The sequence below is a fragment of the Urocitellus parryii genome, chromosome 13 (genome assembly GCF_045843805.1).
Source record: "Urocitellus parryii isolate mUroPar1 chromosome 13, mUroPar1.hap1, whole genome shotgun sequence".
NCBI lineage: Eukaryota > Metazoa > Chordata > Mammalia > Rodentia > Sciuridae > Urocitellus > Urocitellus parryii.
Window position 1 is genome coordinate 60,927,328 of NC_135543.1, and position 23,648 is coordinate 60,950,975.

Consider the following 23,648-nt stretch of genomic DNA (forward strand, 5'->3'; position numbering starts at 1 on the left):
CATCAGAGGGATAAGAATTACTTGACACCGTTAAACATGATCAATGAACTTTTAAAAGAAAACCTGAACTTGATTTCTTGAACTTTGTCTTATAAAATGTTTTTGATCTCAAAGTACCCAAAGAAACACTTTTGCAAAGAACTTTGCAAAATGACTATTTGGATTCTCCAAAGGTTTATTTTTTTTATACTGGAGATTTAACCCAGGAGTGCCATACCACTGAATTACATCCCAAGCCCTTTTAATTTTGATACAGGGTCTTGCTAAGTTGCTGAGGCTGGCCTTGCACTTGCAATCCTCCTGCCTCAGCCTCCAGAGTCACTGGGATTACAGGTATGTTACCACACCTAAGACTTTTCAAGTGACATTGTTTACTTCAAAGTTTGATATTCATTTTTATCGAGTGGTTATATACAATTAGTAATATACATTGAATTATAATAGCATACAAAAAGTACTTTGCCAATTATATTAAAAATTTTTACGTAATTCCTAATAACAAACTTCTACTTTTCTGAAACAAGGAACTAAGAAAACTTACTGCTCCAGAACATGAAAACAGATTTCCATTACTTAATTTGCAATTTCAACTTTTTTAAAGAACTTAATATTGTCAGTAACTTTTCTTCCCCAAAATATAATGACCCTGTATTCAAGTTTCTTAAGTATTATTACATGTCATTTCTTTGTAACTACAAATAGTATCAAGAATGTTAACTTTGAAGTCAGTTTTAAAAACCTGGTCACTTGGTTTAAACCATCATCAAATTCTGAAGGAAAACATGTTCATGTTGGCTTTTCGTTCAAGGTTGAGATGATGAGCAGTGTTTTATCCCTGCTCACTACTTCTGGGGATAAACAGGAAAAAAGGAAGTCTGAAAACTTAAAACCTGTAATGTCTTGAAGACATCACTGAAAAATACCTACGTCTTTAATGGAAAACAAAGGCATCACAAAATTACCACACTTATTTCCTCTTTAGAGACACTTGCCTTGACCAGCAGACAGGAGATTCCTTCAGGTGGCTGAGGACCACAGCCCTGCACCAGACTACCTAAGCCCTACCCTTCCCTTTACTTAAATCCCTGCCATCCAGGAGGTATCCTCCTGAGGTCTGTGAAGACCAAGCAAACTGACACACAGCAACAAGCACCTTGAAAACCATCATTAAATATTGAGAAATACAGAAGCAAAATCCATCTCCTAGGTGGACACTTAGATCACACGTTCATGAAATTCCTCAAAGTGCTTTTTTATATATAATTTCACACAACTTGCACTTAGAAATTAAAAACTTCTCAAAATTGCCCTGCTTTGGCATTCACAGCTCCCACTTATTTACAAAGTAAAAGCCTTTTTCCTGTGTCCTAGCAACCTGAGTTCAGAGGCGGCTCTCTAAGCCATACTTACAGGTGACTCCTCCAATTTTTTTTTTTTTTTAGTTGTAGATGGACACAACTCCTTTGTTTTTATTTTTATGTGGTGCCAGGGATCGAACCCAGTGCCTGCTCACACATGCTAGGCAAGCACTCTACCCCTGAACCACAACCCCAGCCTCTCCAATTTCTTGTTTAAAAGAAAAATTTCTGAAAAAGTTTCACCATATTATAGGAAATAAAAGTCCTAGGTGGGTGTTCCACATAGTAACAACTGGAAAACAAGAACTTGGTTCTAAAATGAAAGTCTGATGATAGGGCTGTATGTATAACCAGGAGGAGGCGGGCCAACCCAGTGAGCCCTTGTAAAACATCCCTAACCTTAAGAAAGAAAGTGACTAAAAATAAAGCAAAATACTTTTGTCATCACTTACACTTGGTTTTCAATAAACTGGACAAATGATCAAGATGAAAAAATAGGATAAAGTAGTATATAATGTGTGATGTGCTTAGAGTTTAATATTACAGGGAAATAAAATGTCCACAGCAACTGGAGGGCAGAATTTGGCCTTTTCCCCAGGGATGTATATTCAAATGTCTTTGCACCATCCCTAGCAGGCTGGACATTCCCAAGGTGTCACTCACTGTCCTGCAGAGAACTCCCCTGGAGCTCAACTTCCCCCACAGCAGGCTGCCAAATATGGAACTGAAAACTCAGCTGCTCTCATTTCCTACCAAGAAGTACCTTGAGGTCAGGAGCACACCTGCCATCAGACACCAGTCCCAGCAGACACCCAGCTGTGAGCTAATACACAAACCATCGTGCTATGTGGAAGCAAAATTTTTGTGTTGTGAAAAAGAAAATTACACATTCCATTTTTCAAGTCTATTTATTCACAATAAATAATGGTTTACCTTCCCTTGAAAGCTAGAAAATAAAGATTGCCTATGGACCTGTATTTTTTTGTTTTCCTACAGTAAGGTCATAAAGGTCATAAAGGTCAAATTTTTAAAATCTATGAACACACCAAAATCTCTTCATAAAGGCCAAATTTTTAAAATCTATGAACACACCAAAATCACTGGACAGAAATGTGCAAAGCTCTGGGAAAGCAATTGGTTGAGTCTGTCTACAGTGGCTGACCAAAATTAGGGGACATACTCCATAAAATGTGGGGGTTTTTGTAACCTTATTGTTAAACATAATGGTGTACTTCCAAAGGTCACAGCCCCCCAGCATGTAACAACTTCAGGAGGACGTCTCAAAGAAATTAAAAATATTATTTTGACCAGAATTCCTAAATTTGACCCTTTTTTCTCAAAGTGTATTTTCTTTGTTTACAGGTAACACACCACACACTCAGAACACAATTCTTAAATTTGCTTCTTATAAATACAAGAATGGGCAAAAGTAGGGCACGTGAGAGAAAGGAGGAAGGAAAGCAGTGCTCCCAGTGCCCCCAAACCCAAGGCCTGGCTGCTGGCCATCTGAATACCCACTCCACACACACCAGCCAGCAGGTTCTCAAGACAAAAACTCCTGACAGTGGAGACCACGTAACCTGCAGACCATCCATGGATACAGCAGGACCCTGTGCAAGGGAGGCTGTAGGTAGCCCAAATGAGCACACTTCACAGAGCGACTGACAAGCACAGAAAGGAACTCTGTACTCAGCACACGCGACTGGGGAGGCCCTGGAGGCCACATGGACTTGTGAGGTGCTGTCCAGGCTACAACCTACCTGGACCAGCCCGTGAGGCACTCTGCAGATGCCTTCCTGAGAACACAGCCATCAGTGCAGGTGTGGCCAGCCAGGAGGTGGCTAGCCTGAGTACCAGCGCCACTCCACAGGGTGGGAAGTCTCCACAGGCACCTTGAAGGGCACTTCTGCTCATCAGGACAGTCATCTTCGTCAAATAAGTTTTTCCCCTACAAAGTTTCCAGTTACAGCTCTGCCTCTACCTGGGAGGCAAGGAAAACTCTAAGCTCTGGGAAAGCCTCAGATTCCTCAGCTATAAACAAAGAGGATGAGCACAATGACTTCTAAGGAGCAGTCCAATAAGACAGGATTTTGCTTAATTTTTGAAAACCTAAAACCTTCTTAAAGGTATCTGTGAATCATCAAGCTTGATACTCTCATCAGTGACGCTAACTACATGGAGAGTTTTAAGACAAGGGATTGCTGATGTGCGTTTACAGGATAAAAATGTCAGACTTTTTTTATTTTTTTAGTACCAGGGATTGAGCTCTGGGGCACTTGACCTCCAAGCCACATCCTCAGCACTAGTTCTTTGTATTTCATTTAGAGACAGGGTCTCACTGAGTTGCTTAGCACCTCCCCATTGCTGATGCTGGCTCTGAACTCCCAGTACTCCTGCCCCAGCCTCCAGAGCACTGCACCTGCCAGACTCACTTTTCCTTTAGCAGCACTTTCCCAGTTGCGAGGGGCCGGGTCTTTACCTGGCAACAAAGCCGACAGCAGTGGAGACATGACCCACAGCAGGCAAGCAATGTCTCCACACCACTGTTTTTAGGTTTTGGATACAAGCAAGAGGTTTTTATTCAAAATAACAATGCATGGGATCTGACAAATCCAAAACAATTTTGAAATAAAAAGTAACACAATACCTGAGAACACTTCACTGTTTTTACAAAATGTATGCGTGACCTGAGCTGCCATGCTTCACCGCACCACATGTAGCCCCCAAACCCCATTCCCTCTCGTAGAGTGTGCATCTTTTACAAAACCAACACCTATGTTCAAGAATAAAAATTCACTTGTACTACACTATACTCAGTTGAAAACTGACCATCTTTTCTCTGGTTCCAAAAATCTTTATTTTGGAATAGTACAAATAAAATAAAGGAAGACATAATTGCAGAAAGTGGCAGACCCCATAATGAACACCCATACTGAGAATGTATTTCACATGGTTAACAGATCTTGCGAAGGAGACAAATTTTTCCCCCAGAAAATTCCAGGTTTACTCAGTAATACTAAATTTCCACAATGGAAATTTGAGTGTCAAATTGGGCAGGAAGAAGTCATTTAACTTTTAGCTATGAGGTATGTTATAAAGTAATAAGAATGATTAAGCTGTTGAAAACACTTCAAGCTGAGTAGGTCCTTCCTGAGAAGGCACTAAAGAACCTACTAAGGGGTAAAGGAAACAAATGCAAGCCACGTGGCACGCACACACACTAAAATCATTTCACTTTTATTCTCGTGGCATTTGGTTACTTTATACTTCTTAAAAAACAATTATCTTCCAAAATATCAAAAAAGCTGAAATTTTATCCATTCCTTTCCTTAATAAAACACAGACTATAAATTACAATCAGGTAGCATCTGGACGGGTTTCAACGCAAGAGAATGGTGCGCCATGAATTTCCAATCACCACACAGTGGACACTGGTCCCCCTCCAATGACACCACGGACACAAGTAGGCTATCGAGCAAGAATCTGTTAACAGTTTTATTTTTTTTATGTTAAATACCATGGGACAGGATTGTAAGGATGAAAAACTCAGTCAACAACTGCCTCACGAGGGATAAGAAAAGTTCTGCCATGATATTAGCAAAGGTAGAGGGAGATTTACACTAAGAGGCACCACTTCCCACAGAACACCTCTTGGCGCTTCCTGAATGAGTGGGATTAGCAATCTAAACAAATCATGTTTCAAGAGGCAACAGCAACAGATAAAATTTAAAGGGATTATTAAAATAACATTTACAAGACTCGGAACAATTCTTGAACTCTTATTAAAACCACAAAGAAAGAACAATTCTTTATTTATGAATTTCATAAAGGACTGAATGTGCAACTGACATCTGCTAGTGATGATCTGGTAATGTACAATTTGTCCAGTAGCCGAACAGTTTGTTTTTATTGTGTTTTCTAACCGTAAGAGATCATTAAAGGCAAAGCCTATATGACGCTGTACACACAAAAAAATGGTCACCGCGGGCCATACTACCAATGAAATGGTAGGTAAACAAATCTTTTTCTGGTCAAGAGAAAAAAAAAAAGAAATAGCACTCTGCATGCTTCGCTCTACAAGATGAATTTCCCTAGAAAGAATCCAATGAAAATGGCTGCAATTACAACAAGAAGTGAAGGAAGAGGACTGGTGACGTTATCTCTGAAGGACGCAGTTGAGGTGGATCCAGGTTTATCCGAATGTGCTACCTTTCTAAGCCTCAAGCCTTCATCCTGCGGAGGAAAAAATCCACAAAAAAATTTTAAAAACAAACATACGCAACTGGAAGGGGGGGTGATTAAGTCTATAGAGATGGAAAGATCAGGGCTTGCCTAGGGGCAGAGTGAGCAAGGATAACTGCCAATGCGTTAGGAAACTTTTTGGAGTCTTGGAAAGACTTGAAAAATTGGAATATAGTGATGGCTGCACAATTCTCTAAATCTCCCAAATATCACTAACCATACACTCCCAAGGAGTGTCTTCACAGGATGTAAATTATACCTCAATGACACAGGCATAGTGGCCCAGGCCTGAAATCCCAGCAACACAGGAGACTGAGGCAGGAGGATCACAAGTTGAAGGCCGGCCTCAGCAACTTGGCAAGACCCTGTCTTCAAAAGATAAAAAAGACTAGGGGTGCAGCTCAGTGGTACAGTGTCTCTGTGTTCAATCCCAGTACCACAATCAATCAACAAATAAAACTCAAACTGAAAAAATTTGTCTCCTTCGCAAGATCTGTTAACCATAATTATGTACATACATTTATTTCTATGATGGCCCAAGGTATTTAAAAAAGGTTCCACCTGTCTTGACCCAATCACAGTCATTACTAGATTTTCTGACAAGTCTATTGGTTCACTTTGGCTCAGGAACCCACATGGCAGAGGAACAGGGGGAAGAGATGGGACACTACAGGATTTGGGGGCCAGGGAGATTTCAGTATGAAATTTAAATAACTCAAAGCAGGGATTCTGGTGTGCAGAGGGCGAGCTCTGGGTATGGACTATATAGCAAGAACAGTCACATTTCCTTAAAAGCGGCATATTAAGGCAGAGGTGGGATACTGTGCTCAGAGCACCCATTGGAAGCTCTGCACCTGGACTGGAGACTGATGTCTTGCCTTTAGTGTCAAAGTGACTTGGATCCAGGCAGCAATAGGCCACTTCCCTCCAAGTGAGATGGCTTCTCACAGCAAGTGCAGGACAGTCTGTGTACCACGGAGCAGGGTTTCTCATGACAAGGCGGCACAGGCCCAAAGCAGGAGGCAACGATGATGCCCCGTGCTGTGCAGGGCACACACTGGGAAACACTGACACCCCCCACCAGCCTAGTCTCAAATGCAAGATCCTCTTTCTTGTCTCGCACAATTGCTCTACTCTGCTTATAAACACATGATCCTCAATTTTACGATGGTTCAACTTACAATTTTTGACTGTAGGGTAGTATGACAATGATATACATTCAGTAAAAAATGCTCTAAACTTTGACCTCTTTCCAGTATAAGCAACACAGGGCAGTCCTCTCTTGCCATGCCTGAAGCCACATGATCACAAGGGGAGCCACCAACACCCTACGGTGTGCTTTGTTCCTAAGCTGGGATGCTTGATGAGTGCATCAAATCCATGTCTGACTTTTTGATATTTTCAGGTTATGAAGGGCTTCTCAGTATGCAATTCCACCAAAAGCCAAGGAGCATCCATCCGTAAGCACTAACTGGAATAATATACCTAAGAGCCATTACTAGGTTTTCTGGAATTGGGCTTTTTTTTGATCTTACACAAAGTAAAAAGAAGTTCCAAGTAAAAAGAGCAATAAGCTCCAGCTACACAGCACCAACATCTGAAGACTTTTAACTATTTCCCAGGATTCTGACTCCCTAGGTCTAGGAGTATATAGTTTTGTTTTTTAAAAGCCTAGTGGGTAACTGAGATGCAATCTGGACTGAATTATCACAGGACTAGAGGAGTTAGAGAGAGTAATGACCAGACACGAGCAAGAGCAAATCTGACAACACAGTATGATGGGCCTTGTGTGGGATACTGGGGGCCTAGGGTTCATTCTGTAAGCCAGTGATCTTTCTGGGTGTCTCATTTTTCTTTTTTTAAACAGTAGAATCCTTTTCAAATAAAATCCCATCTAGAACATCAGCATGTAAGAGCAGAGGCCAGGAACCAAGCCTTGCCTGCTGCTGTCCCTGGTTCCCCTACCTATTCCCTGTCCCTCCCCACCCATTCCATCCCTTCAGTTGCAGTGGCCTTGAGAGTAAGTCTGCAGAGCATCCTAAGGAGCACACCTTTCACCAAAGAACAGAAGTCACCGCAGGAAAAGCAAAAAAGCACATCATCCTAAAGCCCCTTGGTGTGTGGATGAGAGACACTCTTTCCACTTTCTGGAATGGGGGACCTTGAGGAGGCGCTATGGAATGTGAAGAAATAAGTCCCAAACATCCATTCAAAGAATTCTTCAGTGGAGTTCAGAGGTCAACTTAAGATACTGTGCCTCAATTCAGAGTGTACTTCCTGAGTACATTTAACAGAAGGAATATCAAGCAGACTAAATATCAGAATTTAGACGATTTCCTTATATCATGTTATAATGTGATCAGGCTAAAAGAAAATTTAAAAGTACTCAGGTCTTAAAGCAAGTAATCACTTGCCAAAAGCAAATCATTCACCAACTGCGCACATGGTCAACTCCAGCCTCCCTTGCCAGTCATCTAGTTCACCACTTAAACACATAACGACTCTGTGCATGTGCCCAAGAAGCACTGCCAGCTGGGCACAGAGGCAGCAACAGGCCTCAACCATGCTCCTGCTGAAGGGAGAGAAGACTACACTGAAGACGACAGCACTGCGTCCCAGGTGAAGTTGTGCACGGTGTGTATCGTGAGGAAAGGGACAGGATTCACCTGCAGTCAGAAGAGCCTATGCTAGAGCAAAAGAGGGATGACAGGAGGCATTTCCTCAGAACAGCCTAGCCCAAGTGTGTCACAACACAGACCACTGTGCGCTGCAGACGTGAACCACGTGCCACTATACATTTCCACTGTTCATTAAAAATAGAGCTTGGTAAGTTTTAGTAATATATTTTATTCAACCCAGTAAATCCAAAATATTTTTATCTCAGTAAATAACAAAACAATAAAAGAGATTCTACTTTTTTGGTACTGAGTCTTCAACACTACCTTGTGTTTTATGCCCACAGACACCTAGTCTGAACTCATGTTTGACAGCTCCACGCAACTAGTGACTGCTGAGGACAGCAAGCAACACGTCTCAGGCAGTTCAGGGTGACAATACAGAGATACAAGGTCAGTAGAAATCAGAGGAGGTGAGCAGACCCCAGCAGATCACAAATGACTAACTAGGAGGTCTGCTTGCTAAAGCCAGGAGGGTCAGGGTGAGATGGGAAAGAGACAGGCTGACAAGGATGGGGACAAGGCAGAACATAGTCCAACTGGGAGGAAGAAGGAAGTGGTGACTCTGGACACACTAAAACGGCCTGTAAAATGGTTGGGGGGTGCACCTCTGACTCCTTCAACCAACACACTTACCCTCAGATGTCGATTTTCTTCTGACAGCTTCATCATCTCTCCCTGAAGTCTTTTACACTCTTCCATGAGCTTCCTTGTTTCGGTATCATTGAGTGAAACACTGTGTGGTTTTGGCATGGGTCCATCTTGCTTAGATGCGTTCAGTGGAACAGCTTTGCTAGGTTCCATATCATTCTGTACAAAGATATGGAGAATTTTTAAACTCAACAACCATGTAAAATTCTACATCTTTCCTTTCCCCAAAATTCTTGAAAACTTTTGACAATTTTTAATTTCATTAATAAGATTTTCTATACCAAATATTATGGTTATATGCAAATGATTTTAAAAGTTCTAAACCAGTTAAGTACCAGCAGTAGAGAAGCTAAATAGGCAGCACTCCCATCCTCTACTCCCACGGCCCCTGGCACTTACCTTACCACAGCACTCATCCTACATCACAATCATGTATCTGTGAAGTTCTTTCCTACAACACTTCAAAGGTTGGGACAGCAAGAACCATTTACCTTTGCATTTAACCTCTAACCCCAACACTTTGGTTATTCAATGAAAATATGCTGGATGATGCCAACACTCAAAATATGAAGGTCATTTTCAGTGCTCAGATTCTGCACAAAGAGGGGTTGGGGACTTGGGGGGATATTATCCTAATCATTACAATGAAATCAGAAACTACCTAAGCAAAAAAGACTCAAAAGAAAGCGCTTCTGTTAATGGGAAACAGTAAATAAAGAATTTAAATATTGAAATGGAGGTGATAAACACAAACATATTCTTGCAGAGAAAGAGGGAAGGAGTTTAAGAAGTCTATGATCTAAACATAAACCTTAAACCCTTAGTAATACTGTCAGCTTTAATATGTGGGGCTCACTGTGGAATAAGAGTGAGTAGCACCTGAGGTCCTTTCCACACTAAGGCCAAGTCTTCTTCCCTCCTGACACTACTAACCACGTCAAGCTGGTGAGAAGGGCCAGAGATACACACACAGTGCCTGCGCGTCCCCTCAAAACCCTTTGACCAACACCCTTTTCACCACCACACATGGCATCAGCAGCAGTGGGGCAAGCCTTCCTTCTCATTTTAACTAAATGTTTTATGGTTAAGTCTCACAGGCCTGGGGTGTAGCTCAGTATAGAGCTTTTGTCTAGCATGCACAGGTACTGGGTGCTTTTGTCTAGCATGCACAGGTACTGGGTTCCATTCCCAGTAAATCCCCCTCCCAAAAAAAATTTAAGATAAAATATCTAGATACTCAGTTGTAAACTGCTAACAAAGACATCTGCAAAACCAATGCTGTGGCCCTTCCACAGAACTCATAGAAGCTGCAGGAAAACACCATCCCTGCTGTCAAAGGCGAGCAGAGGGTAAAGAGACCATTTGCCCAAGAGGCAGAAGGGTGTGTCTCAGGGAGGAAACTGGCTTCCCCGGGTCTAGACCCTCGTAGGAATGCTCCTGTTTGGCAGAGGCTCTAAACACACCACGCCACACAGCTGCACTTGTCTCCACACCTGTCCGCTCTTCTTCAGGCTTCATGGCTGAGAGGGGCTCAGAGCCTACTCAATGTCCTCTGAGCTTTGCTGTTCTAGCCTTCTCGTTCTTCACCTTCATCTCCCCAGTGAGCAACCAATCCCACCTCTACTATTAAAAGTCCATTTCAGGTAGACTTTGCTCTCTGCCAGTATTCTTTCCTGTTCTTTTCCCTAATTAAAATTAACTTTTAAATGACTGTCCAAGTGTGCTCAAAGGGCATCCGAGCACAAAGCCAACTTCTGCTACCTCCATGCAGGAGGCAATGTTCAATAATACGGCAACACACAATCTTCAGGTTCTAGTGAAGAACTGAAGAAAAAATCATGTTCGTATCAGAAAGCTGACTGAAACATCAGGAAGACACACATGTGGCCAACAGTGAGAGGAATTAAAGAATCATTGGGCTCTTCACCACTGGATTTTTATTTTTAAATGAAAATTCTCAAAAGTTTAAAAATCACTAACCCAACATGGGCTCATGTTTTCTTCCTGTTTCTCATACTCATTTTATAAAATCTCCAGGCATATCATTCTGCTTTATTGATTTGCTTGCGTATCTGTTCACTTTCATTTAAAACATAACATACCATTAAGAATTCTGTTCTGTGCCTTATCAAACATTTCACTTTGGTTAGGAGTTTGATGAGAGGCTTCCCATTCTGTGGGATTTTAAATAACTCATCAATGAATTATCCTCTTATAGAGATGGAATCAGATATTGATTTCCATATTGAAAGTTTTCGAAATGTTGTTATATTGCTTTTATAACAATATATTTCATACCCAACTTATGGAGAATAACCATTAAGACTAGAATGCAAAGGATATTTAATAAAGCTTAAATATACTTTGAGCCAAATCTATAAGACAAGCTACACAGAATAGTTACATAACATACTATTAAGCCCCTACAAACCAGTCAACATACATAACAGATGCAAAGAAATCTAATTTATTTAAGTATATTTAATGTAGATAGATAACCTAACTTGGCTGGGGGTAATGGGGGAGGGCTGTCATTCATGTAGTGATAATCTGAAGAGCCTGATGGGAAGCACTAGGCAGGTGTGACTTTAAGTGAATGCCTCCATTCAGGAGCTCCGTTAGTGAGGGCGGCTGCAGGAAGCAGCTTGTCCCTTGAGAGGTGCTTCAGACTGGTCCAGAAAGAGGAGACTGATTGTTCTGAGAACCATGAAACAAGCAAACTAGAAAGATTCAACATGCTGTGACTCTTGATAAACTGAAGAACAGCAGTAACGTTACATTAACATTTAATACTGCAGCTGAGAATAGACTGAAAGGTCAAGAAGTGGATTACCTAAGACAGGACAACATGTACTACATTGCATTCTTCCACGGCTTTATATTAGTTAGCCTGTCTGTGGAAGTCCCTCCATCTATACTCCATCTATACTCTGCACTTCTTCTCAAAAGGGATCAGAATTTGAATTCCAATATTACAAACAATTCCACTGAAGGCAATTAGATAGAGAGAGCCCCAGCCTGGAAACAGAAGGGGAAAGGTCAAGTGTAAGGCAGAGGAGTGACTGCAAGCCCTGGGAAGAACAAAGGAACTGAATGTCACCAACACAAGGCTGCATTCTCAGAGTAAGGGACAGCAGCACAGAGGGAGTGGGGCTGACAGGGGTCCTATGATATGAACATCAGGATTAGAACCTTAACCATGAATTGAATAACAAGGTTACCTGAAATCATTTTTCTAAACAACCAATCTACTATTTCTCTAGGACCATTATTCCCAGAATCAGTTTAACTACAAATCACAAAAAAGTATGAGACATTTAGATAAAGGATAATAATTTTCAAAGCCTTATTAGCATGTAAATCCACTGTAAGCTAAATCGAAGTATAAACAATCTGTTAAAACTGCATGCTTTATGCCACACACAGTGGCACAGGCCTGTGATCTCATCGATTTAGAAAGCAGGAGGATCGTAAGTTCATGGTCAGCCTGGGCAACATAGTGAGACCCCGCCTCAAAATTATTTAAAGGTGGGGGGAGGGGTATGGACTGGGGAGGTAGCTCAATGGCAGAGCACCCTTTTAAGTCCCCAGTACAGCAAAAGGGGAGGGGGTGTTAAAAAACTCTCACGTTTCCTGTAAGCAAAAAATGATAAAGGGAATCATATTACACCCATTCCTCCACCAAAGTCAGCATTAATCTTAGTCACAGAGTGGCATTTTATCCAAGTGTATATTAAGTACACACACGCGCACACACGCCACATACACAAACGTTAATATTAAAATTATAACTAAGGACTTGAGGGCTTTAGCTACAAATTCTCCTAACTTGGGGCATTACAAATCATCAACAATGACAGTTACAGGAAGGTTACTATATTTGTACTTGGTAACAAAATATAAAGTGTAATTTCACTTATCTTTTTTATATAAACACAAATACTTTGGAAAGCAGTGCCTGCCAGCTCCCATCTTTACAGCTACACCTACTGACTTCACTCAGATAAGCAACAAAAGCCTTGGTTAACACATGCTTTCCAAATCTCATTCCCAGGAAAAATTACACCAGCTTAATAATGTTCACACTTACTTTGTCCTGCTTACTACTGCAATTTTATTACGTGATAAGGTTGTTTTTTTTTAGAACAGAATCATCAGTGTGCATGATTTTTAAGTGCTTTGTGGTTCTATTATAATCTTAAACAGTTCAAAAATTAAACTCTATCCACATCATATAACACACAATACCACTTATCTGCTTTAACTGTAGCACTAGTAGACGCCTAGTCTGTTAGCTCCCTGTAACAAACCTTCTGCTTCTCCTGTTTGAACACATTGAGTCCCCTGGGGTCACTCTTCGTGTGAAAACTGCCAGGTGTTGCAACTGTGTTGTTGATGCTGCTCCCTGAGGTGACAGTCGAAACAATCCCTGGTGGAGTTATGCCCTGAGATGGCATGGGAAACACATTCTCAGATTCAACCAAATTCTGCCTTCTCCTGTATGATACTGGGAATGACTGACAGACAGTATTAGGCTCTATAACATTCATATTTTACTCTATAAAAATGTGTTACACATAAGAAACAATATAAACAAATAATAGCTCTGTGAAAGCAAAAAATACAAGTTTCTGAACTAGCTTTTTATATTATTTCTCAAATAAAATTAGCTATGATCTATTTGTATTATGATCAGTTAACTACATACACTATGATAGCTTCTTACTGTCCTAAAATTAATTCGAATAACTTTGACTTTGTGGTTCTTACCATTTGTTTTTCTGGTTTTTTTTTTTTTTTTAACTAATTTATACTTGTCAATGTGAAAAACAAAAGAGCACTTCCATGTTTTCTTACCTTTGATACCACTTAACTTGAACATTTTTTCCCTTTGAAGTTCAAAAATGCAATGATTTGCAAACCTCTTTTTGTACTCAGAAACTCAACATACAGACACACACACACACACACACACACACACACACCCCAGAACAATGAACCTGGAGTTATTAACTCCACAGCTCTATAACTTTTCAATTTCCTTTGGTACAGACAAAAACAATATTCTATAAAAAGGCTGGAACAGACTCTGAAATAATACTTACTGGTATCAAATATGTTTTGTCTTAGAAAACAAAGTATATTTTTAACCATAAAATGTCTTTCTATATATGACCCTTGAAATTTTATTGTTCTGAAGTCTTCATTAAAACAAATCTGTTATTTTTTTTCTAGAAAATGTCATTATAAGCTAATAAAAGCATAAATAAAATTAAATACTAAAGAAATCTGGAAATTGCCAAGTGAAGTTAAGACCACAAAAATTTTTTTTTAATTCTTGGACACAAAACACTACACAGGTTATAAATATTTCACATTAAATCCTGGGGGGAAACTACCACTAATTCGACATTAGGCATTACATGATATAAAACTGTCAAAAATTAGGTGAAGTCCATGGTTCCAAGAACCCCGTTCTACAGAATAGTCCACACCCAAGTATCCCCTGCCTCCCTCCAGTTGTCCACCCCCAGGAGCGTGCTGAACTCCAGTGCTAGCACTGGCCACCTCAGCTCCCGGTGAACTGTAACAAACCTAGTCACATACCTGCCATTCCCTAGCACCAGGTACCATGCCCCCGAGGGTACTTGAGGATAGTAGTAATGTATACCTGTTGTCCAGAGAAAGTTACAATCCTAACTCATTTTATTCTAAAACAAAAGTGCTCTTGGGTCTCCTTGGCCATCCTATCTATGATCCTAATTAGCCATTTCCCAAAAAGAAACTCACTCTGTAATGATGGATGATTCAAATAAAAGCTATTTTGTCACACATAATTTCTTACAGTGTTAAAATGAAAACACAGATCCAATCACTCCACTTCTAAGGCTGGCTCCTTTCATACCTTACAAGATGATCACAAAAGTTCAATCATTTTCTTAAAATCTCTGGAGAAATAAAACACAACTCTTCCCATTGTTTTTAGAGTGTGTAAATGCCCAAGAACTCTCAGCACACCTAAAAAGATCATGACTCTCAAAACAGTGTGTCATACTTTCATGACCACACTCAAAGGCCTGCAGACTTACTGGGAGGGCAAGAATCTAGTGGGGCAGTAATGTGAAGGAGTGGGACACACTGAACTAAAATCACCTAGACCTGTGCCACGTTTGAGGAAAAAAGCATCAATAACTGATCCAGCTACTACTACAAACTATCTGCTCTCCAAAATATCCAAATTCTTGACTATGAAGATCAAATTCTGATAACAGACTCTTTATAAAGTAAATGACCAAAAAAAGAATTGGTAACAGTGCAAGCTGACACATTAGCTTGACTGTGGCCGTCATTTCACAATGTGCACGCACAGGGTTACGAACTGAACATGGGCTTGTCCATTGTGGCCAGCAATGAACAGGGCTGAATGTGGATCACACATGCCACCAAGACTCATACATCAGGCCACGCTGTCACCAGCCACCTGCTCAAGCCAAGATGAGCAGTGCTGACATATTTCACACAACAGAAACAGAGACAGGCGCATCAATCAGTGGCTGAGCCCTTGCCTAGCACCACACCTGAGTTCCAACCCCAGAAGGGCTAAGTTAACTTACAAAAGAGTCAAAAAAGATCTCAAAGAATTTGCTGTTACAATCATAACTACAAACGAAAAAGCACATTTTGTCCTCTAGTCTTTTATTACATTTCCATCAATCTCTCACATTTAGAAATGTATATCCTTCCAGTAAGGGAATGTGATCTTAAGTTTCCTAAGTCAGAATTCAACTTTGTAGAGCATTTTATCAATTTACCTGAAGAAAACTGACTAGACCTCATACTATCCAATAATGCCCAACCTTCTTTTCTAAAGATAAATTCCATACTAAACCTAGGCTAAACATATACAGAAAGGAGATATTAAGTAATCATATCTATGACAGCTAGAAAGAAATCAATAATGTCAAATACAACTTTAAGAAGTTTAATCAACCTCACATATTGGCAATTATGAACTAGAAGTTATCAACACAGTCTAATTACACATGGAGGAAATGTTTTCCATGTAATTTTACAGATTAAAAAAAGTCTCATTTTTATTCGTCATTATGAACAAGTAAACAAGAGCTTTCTCATAAACACAGTCTGTCATGAAGACTTCAGATTTGGTGCTTCGGTTTCACATTTTCCATAAAGGATAAGATGACTTGATGACTTGACAGAAAGTCCTACCATCATCCAACATACAAAACTGGCTTGTGCCAGGCTATCATGAACATACATACATTTCTTGCAAAATCTGAAGGTCAGCAGCACAACAATAATGAGTTTAAGTAGCAATAATATATTCAAAATGCATTTTTCTGAACACTGGGTAATCCAAAAGTTACTTATGTTATATTAAATTGTTAAATGCTGGTCTGCATATATTTACTTACTGCAGACCCTCTCAGAGCCTATATTACTCAAATACACAACATGATCCCTTCTGGTAGCCGTGGTCTTTGAAGTACTTTTTCAAACTCAACTGACCATAAAACTCTGCCAAGCTCATGTTTTGGGGGAAACTGCCATATAAAAACACAGCCGTAGTCTGGGGATGTAGCTCAAGTGGTACAGTATTTGCACAGCACACACAAGGCCCTGAAGTTTGATGCCCACTACTGTCAAAAAGAAAGAAAACAAAAACAAAAAAAAGGTATATTTAATCCCCTCTTCTTCTTAACATAAGCACTCATCAATGAAGGTCATCTCAAGCCTGTATACAATATAGACACGATTTTCATATATTTTTATTTGATAAATTTGAAAGAGGTATGTCTCATTTTATGTGAAAAACCTGAAAGTGAATTTCAATAATTAAAGAATGTCCATCAAAAATTAAAAGAGCAAGGCTAACGAGCCATGAGTCATAACCCATATCTACAGTGCTGTTGTATCAAAACACTACTTCAACTGGCTCATACAAATACCTACCCACTCTTCTTAGAATCAGTAATACAATTTTCATATTCTGAATTATTCAAAAATCTTCAGAAACATATCCTAGCCACAAAATGCAATCATTAAAGAAATGAAAGGACCCACATCATGTGTGTTGACATGATTTTACCACTAAAACTCTGCCATGTGAAAGAGTACCTTCAAATGACAAATGGGTCTCCCTCTCATCTTGGTCAGAAGAATGGTTTGATAAAAATGCCAATAAAATTCAAAATCAATCTCACCCTAGATGTGCCATCTTGCACTGAGAGGGCCCTGAGCTCCTTGAAGGAACAGGTGGCTCAGGTCTAGGCCTGGAAAGACCCTGCCATGCTAGACACCAAGAAAGTACCAAAGACTAGCAGTGTCAAAGGGACCAAAGATCAACTTGCAAAACCTACTCCCAACCAATCTGAGAGCTAACAACAACAGAAAGGAATCCAAATCTTCCTCTATTTAAACAGTATAGAAAGTATAAGTGAGGAAGAGGAGGACTGCATCACCACAGGGAGGCTTGTCAATCGACTCACCTTTTTAAACCTGTAACTAAGAGAATTTACTGCCCCTATAAACTCAAATCATTCAATCACCAAATGTTAGATGAGTACTAGTTTCTCACTACAAGAATTCTTAGTACATCAAGTAGGAACAAAACATTACCTTTAAAGAACCTTAAATGAACTAATACAATTTCAACATTACTGATGTTTTGGGCAAATCCTTGTCACCTTTAAAGAACCTTAAATGAACTAATACAAAACATTACTGATGTTTTGGGCAAATCTTTGTCACAGCAGCTATCCAGTGCACTGTATGAAACTGAGCAGCATCTACACAGATGCATGCAGCAAGGCTCCCCACCTACCAGTGTTGGCATGCTGCCTGCGCTGGGGGGATGCTGGATAAGAACCACTCTCACCAGAGGGAGAGGCTGTGGTGCTGTGCCTCCTAGCGAGAACAGCGCTTTCAGGTCCTGCCCAGTCCTACCCTCAGCATAACAAAGCTGGATTTCATCAGGCACCAGACCCAAGTTCTAATTACTGGAAACGCCAAGGATAGACAAAGTCAAATGAGGCTGTGAGGATGCATCAGCAAAGACCAAATGTGGGGAAAAGTCTAGAGGCAAACAAGTTCCCTTATTAGAAAAAGGGAGGGGCCTCAAGATGACAAGATGTAAGACACACCTCATCCATAATACCATTGAGACTTTACATTTACTTTGATTCAAACAAACTGCAAAAAAAAATCTGGTATGAGAAAAATGTGAATGCTTCCTGGACAGTTTGATATTCATGAAACAAATTTTAAAGGCACAATAATGGTCTTCATGTTAAAACACTTTCATCGTTATAAAAAATCTTGAAAAATATGCATTAAAATAGTTACAGATGAAATTATGATTTGCCTTAGAACCAATCAAGTGATGGGAAGTAGTAGGGTTTAATTAAATAAGATCAAGCACGAATAAGTAATTATTTGAGATGGTAACAGGTTCACAGGGGCTCGCTGTAGTAAATCCTGCCTGCTTTTTCTAGGTGTTTTTCTAACTAGGAGTTTTTCAAAACAGCTATACACAGACTACTGGTTTGATTTTGATCTTCCTGAACACTCTACCAAGTCAGACCTCAATAATCTATTTTCCTCATACTCATCAATAAGCAACAAAAAATTATTTACTAAAGAATAAAATCATGGGCTGAGGTCGTGGCTCAGTGGTACAGCGCTTCCCTAATATGTGTGGCACTGAGTTCAAGTCTCAGCACCACATATAAATAAATAAAGGTCCATCAACAACTAAAGGAATGTTTTAAAAAAATAAATAAAATCACATTGATTTTGACCAAAAACAAAAGTGAACACAGTATTTGGGAAAGGCCAAACCCTGCATAAATATGTATCCATATAAATTAAATTCTTTATCCCAAGACTGCCAAAATGTAGCTGCCAAAACGCAGCTTATATCCATTCCCTAAATATACTTATATATGTATGCATCTCATTCTAAAAGAGAACTAGACGTGGTTTAAGTGGCCAAAACTTAGAATTAAATAAGTTGTCCCCATTCTGCACCTTGGACCAAAGAGGTGAGTATTTCTTTCTTTCTTGGATGAGCAAAAGGTTATGAAAAAAGCATATCACCTTATTTGAACTTAAAAAAGCACTAAGTTTCATTAAGTGGACTAGCCATAGCACATATACCCTAAAGGTCAAAAACAGAAGCCAAAAAAAAAACACAAAGAATCAAACAAAGGTCAATAAGGTCCAATTTTCTTACACTTAACTACTTACCAACTTGTCGTTTTCACTCGGCATTTCAAAAACACATCTCAATTTAGAATCCATTAATTCATCGGGTTTTGCCTCTTTCCACTGAAAACAAACAAAACCAGATATGAGACAAAAGAGCTCAGGGCTCAGCAGACAGGTGCTACCTAAGGGACAACTAAAGAACCAGTAAGGCTGCCTAGAGCACACTGCTGCACTACGTACCCGCCAACCTCAAGGAACTCTTAGGTGATCCCAGGCCTACCATCACTGTCAGGTAAAAATCACACTGACACCACCAGCAATTACAGGCTAAGAAATATTACTTCGAAATTCTTCCCTGAGACTAACCAGGATTTTCTGTAACAGACAGACTCACATATTTACTATTTTAAAAATCAGGTTTCCCTGTTGACAGCTACACAAATCCTACAATATAAATCTACATTCGCCAAAATAAATTCTGTTGAACTTCTTTTAGACTTACCACAGCTTCCATATCTGAAGTGTTTGGTGGAGCAAAAATCGTCTGCACCATGAACTTATGTTTACTCTTTTCATTGGGATCATAGTCAAAGGGCTGCAGCATCACTGAAGAAAAAAGGACACATTACTCTGCCTTCTGCCTTGGCCTGTTCACCACTCCCCCCAGTGCCTCAGCAAGAGGCCAAGGTGCAAGAGACGGGCCAAGAGCCCTCCTGCTGCACTGTTTACACTTGGCATCTAGAAGCTACTGTACGGATTCCAATTATATTTAAACTGTCCACTTTTCTGATTTGCTAATTCTTTGATAACCTGCAAATTAACAAATAACAATGACTTACGACTGACCCCTCTATACTGAAGTTTGTGATATTTTCAAAACTTTGCTAACATCAACTGCTATTATGTTTGTAAGATATATTAAACCTAGTAATTGTTTATCAGAACTACTTATAATATGGATTAGGCTTCATTTCAGTATTCGGTAATTATCTCAACTGGGATAGTTGTCCAACTTGAGATACGGGAGAAATACTCAGTGACTTTAAAACTCACCTTCATATATTGTTTTAACATAACTAATATTTCTAAAATGGGTTTTAAATACACAGTTACTCAAGAAAGAACCTACCTATTTGTTTAAATCTGATTCTAAGAAAACAAGGTACAAAAGAAAATCAGAAGCTCTTGAAGTATAGAACTTATTCTGGAGTCCCAACAAATAATATTCCCATTTTTTTTAAGTACTCATGATTATCTATAGGCTATAAGGGTGCTCAGAGGTTCTAAGTGGTTTTAAGTCATGCCAAACTTATAAATCCAATATAAGAGATCACAAATAATAAACAAGGGCTGGGGGTGTAGCTCAGTGGGAGAGAGCACTTGCCTAGCATGTATAAGGTCCTGGGATCAATCCCCAGAACTGGAATAAAAAAAAAAAAAAAAGAAGAAATCAACAATTATAAAAATATATGTGTAGGGTATTATGTAAATTTTTTCCCTACTAATCCTTAGATTATTTCTAAAATCTACAGCAGTATCTTCAAAAAGACAAATGGAAGAAATATCTATTATATAAGACAAATTTATCTATAAAGTATGTCTGTGAAGCCCATTAACTCCCTTCATGGTTCAGATTCTTTTTAAGGGCCAAATCCATAGCAGCAGAAAATGCACCAGATAGATGCCTCAGTTTACACCAGTACTTCACCAACCCATCATTACAGGCTCATCACTAGGAACCACAAGTCCACAGATACAAAGAAAATGTAAAACTTGGTATAACTTTACAATGTACACTCTTTAAAAAAAAAAAAAGTGCAGACCACATGATAAAAAGAAATCAATCTCAAAAATACACGTAAGTGTGTACAGATCAGAAGAGCAAATCCACAAAACTATGTGTAACAGGGACAGAAAGGGGAAAAAGAAATGAATATGTGGCATAAGGTGTGCAGGTGGCTGCCAGAGGAAGCAGAGGTATGAGGGACTGGTGGAAAGACTTCACACTCAGCCCTAGAAAAGCCTAACTGCTAGCTGGAGGGAAGGAATCAGAAACCAGTGCAGCCATGACTAGTTTAGAGCTTTTCACAATCCAGGTATGAAGAAAATACTCCGGAAGTAGTATCAACTCTCATAAAGAAACATTAATATACTAAGACTTCAGCAATATGAAACCCTCAAAGCAATAGTTTTAAGGATACATAAGGATTCGCTGCACCAAAGAACCATTTTTAACCACATGGACTGAAATCATTCCACCTTCTCCCAATGCAGTTGACAGCTTACAGATGTAGACAGCAATGTGCAGAACACATGTGTTCCTCTTCCATATTCCCCATACACTTTCCTAAGAGCTCTGGGTTTGCCTGAGCAAGCACAGCTGAAAGCACTTCTCCCAGGCCACCTCAACCCAGGGGCTAGGAACATCAGCTCCAGAGCCTTCTCCAGGTTGTGCCTTAAGGGTCTGGTATCACCAAGACTGCCCATAACTGCCTTGCAGTAAGGTTCTACTTCTAAAAGGGAATTAGTGGGTCTGCTCCAGGCTCTCATTCTTGGTATAACTTGCTATTTGTAATCTGCTGTGGGCTTAAAAATTAGAAAATCGATAGAGAATTCTCAGCATTTTAGGAATACTCATAAGGATTTACACACCTCTAGGCTATAACCCTGGAGGTGCTCATGTGGGAGAGGGTAAAAATCCACGGGCCATCTACAACACAGTGGGGACTGAGCACTGCTACACAAGAAAAAGTAGAGGACGAGATCGTATGAGGCCTAAGGGGCTCCCCACCAGGAAGACATGATTCTCCGTTTCCCAGCTGCCTAGAAGGCAGTCAAGGAGCAGCACAACCTTGGGAAGAAAAGAAACAATCCACAGAGGTGTTAACCACAGCACCAGTACATACTCCACAGCAGGAGGAAGGGGCCTCTCTCTGGGGAGAACCAAGTACACTTTGAAACAGTAAAAAAGAGTAATAAAAATAAAATTTCCAAGACATTGTTAACACAATATCAGGCGTAAAGACCCCTGTCACTGAATACATCAAGGCAAAAAAGAGGCACTGCACAATTTTAGGCAAAAGAATTAGAACACTTCCACAGCTGCTCATAATGTGTACTATGTAGTGATCTAGTTACCAAAACGGTGTCATTTTTCAAAGACAAAACAAGGGCAGCAATGCAGTGGTGAGATGCAGGAATAGAGACCAGACACCAAGTGTTAAACTGGCAATAATGACAAGTTAGCCTCACACCCCCGCAAACACAAGGTGAGAAGTTTTCTGTGGCAGTCTGCATACAGAAAGGTAACAGAATATCTTTTAAAACTGTGTCCGTTCCTCCAGATCAAACACCATTAGATAAAGCAAATTTGACACAATCATAAAATGTCAACATTCACAACTGCCTTGACTTCAGGATGAGATTCCCACCTGAAACAGTCACAGTGGACCCTGGGTCAATGATCCCACTGTTGGGCCGCACACAGTACCGCCGAGGTGCCGTAGTCTTCACTTTGAAACACACCTTCCTATCCGACGGATTTCGGAGTTTAAGATTCGTAGTGACTACATCTGTGAAGGGGCCTGTGAGGATTAAAGGGGGAAATAATTTGTTGAATTCACAACAACAAAAGCAATATCCAAAACTTAATAAATATAACCTAGTTTATGAATTAATGTCCGTACACATATAAATGTTACCAAATGCCAAGAGCACCTTTCTCCAGGTGTTTTATCTTATTCTCAAGATAAAACAGATCTTACAAATCTGTTTTCTTCATTTCTTAGCACTACTTACAAACCTAAAGTGAACATAAATTATTTCTATTTTTTGAAAGTCTTTTGGAAGCTTCAATCTATGAAATAAGCCCACGAAAGAAAGAAAGAAAGAAAGAAAGAAAGAAAGAAAGAAAGAAAGAAAGAAAGAAAGAAAGAAAGAAAGAAAGAAAGAAAGAAAGAAAGAAAGAAAGAAAATATCAAAATTTCCCCATGGTCCTCAAACCAATGCCAATCTTTCAAATTTACTTTAGTAGGCGCCCACTGCAAAACTCTACATCTGAAGGCCCCACTCCACCTCCAACAACGTTCTTGCTTCTCCTCCTCAACCCCGACCCAGCCCTGTCTGAGTGAAATCAGCACACCCACCTCCAAGGGAGGTAAGGTGGAAAGATTATAGATACTGTGCTCTTAAACAAAAGTCAAAGGCATTGTACGGATTAATTTAGACAGCAAAATTAATTACTTGTTAATTTGGGATCAGAAGATCAGCTTAAAAAACTGTTCCAATGGGAAGCAATAACTTCACACTCTAAACTGTGAAAACACAATCAGGAATGATTTTAGTAAGAATCAGTTAGTTATAAGTGATGTTTTAAAAAGAGAGGCAGGTAGTTCAGTGGCAGAGCCTGCCAAGCAAGAGGCCCTGGATCCCCAGAACCAAGAAAAAACAAACAAAAAAAGATTAGAAAGGGCTGGGTCTGGGTCTTAGCAGC

At 39.8% G+C, this 23,648-nt stretch overlaps 1 protein-coding gene across 3 annotated transcripts in view; it reads right to left on the bottom strand.

The window, feature by feature from the left end:
• Positions 1 to 4,827: 4,827 nt before the first annotated feature.
• Vapa (VAMP associated protein A) overlaps positions 4,828 to 23,648 on the bottom strand; it is a 36,422-nt gene continuing 17,601 nt past the window's right edge. The window contains exons 2-7 of one of the 3 annotated variants that reach the window (XM_026412441.2): positions 22,588 to 22,740; positions 19,659 to 19,762; positions 19,196 to 19,276; positions 13,237 to 13,371; positions 8,912 to 9,085; positions 4,828 to 5,591 (exon numbers count right to left, since the gene is read on the bottom strand). In XM_026412441.2, coding sequence (XP_026268226.1) covers positions 5,433 to 5,591; positions 8,912 to 9,085; positions 13,237 to 13,371; positions 19,196 to 19,276; positions 19,659 to 19,762; positions 22,588 to 22,740 — 806 coding nt within the window. In that variant the 3' untranslated portion in view covers positions 4,828 to 5,432. The remainder of the gene's footprint in view (positions 5,592 to 8,911; positions 9,086 to 13,236; positions 13,372 to 19,195; positions 19,277 to 19,658; positions 19,763 to 22,587; positions 22,741 to 23,648) is intronic. The other 2 variants (XM_026412443.2, XM_026412442.2) reach the window with 2 other exon arrangements.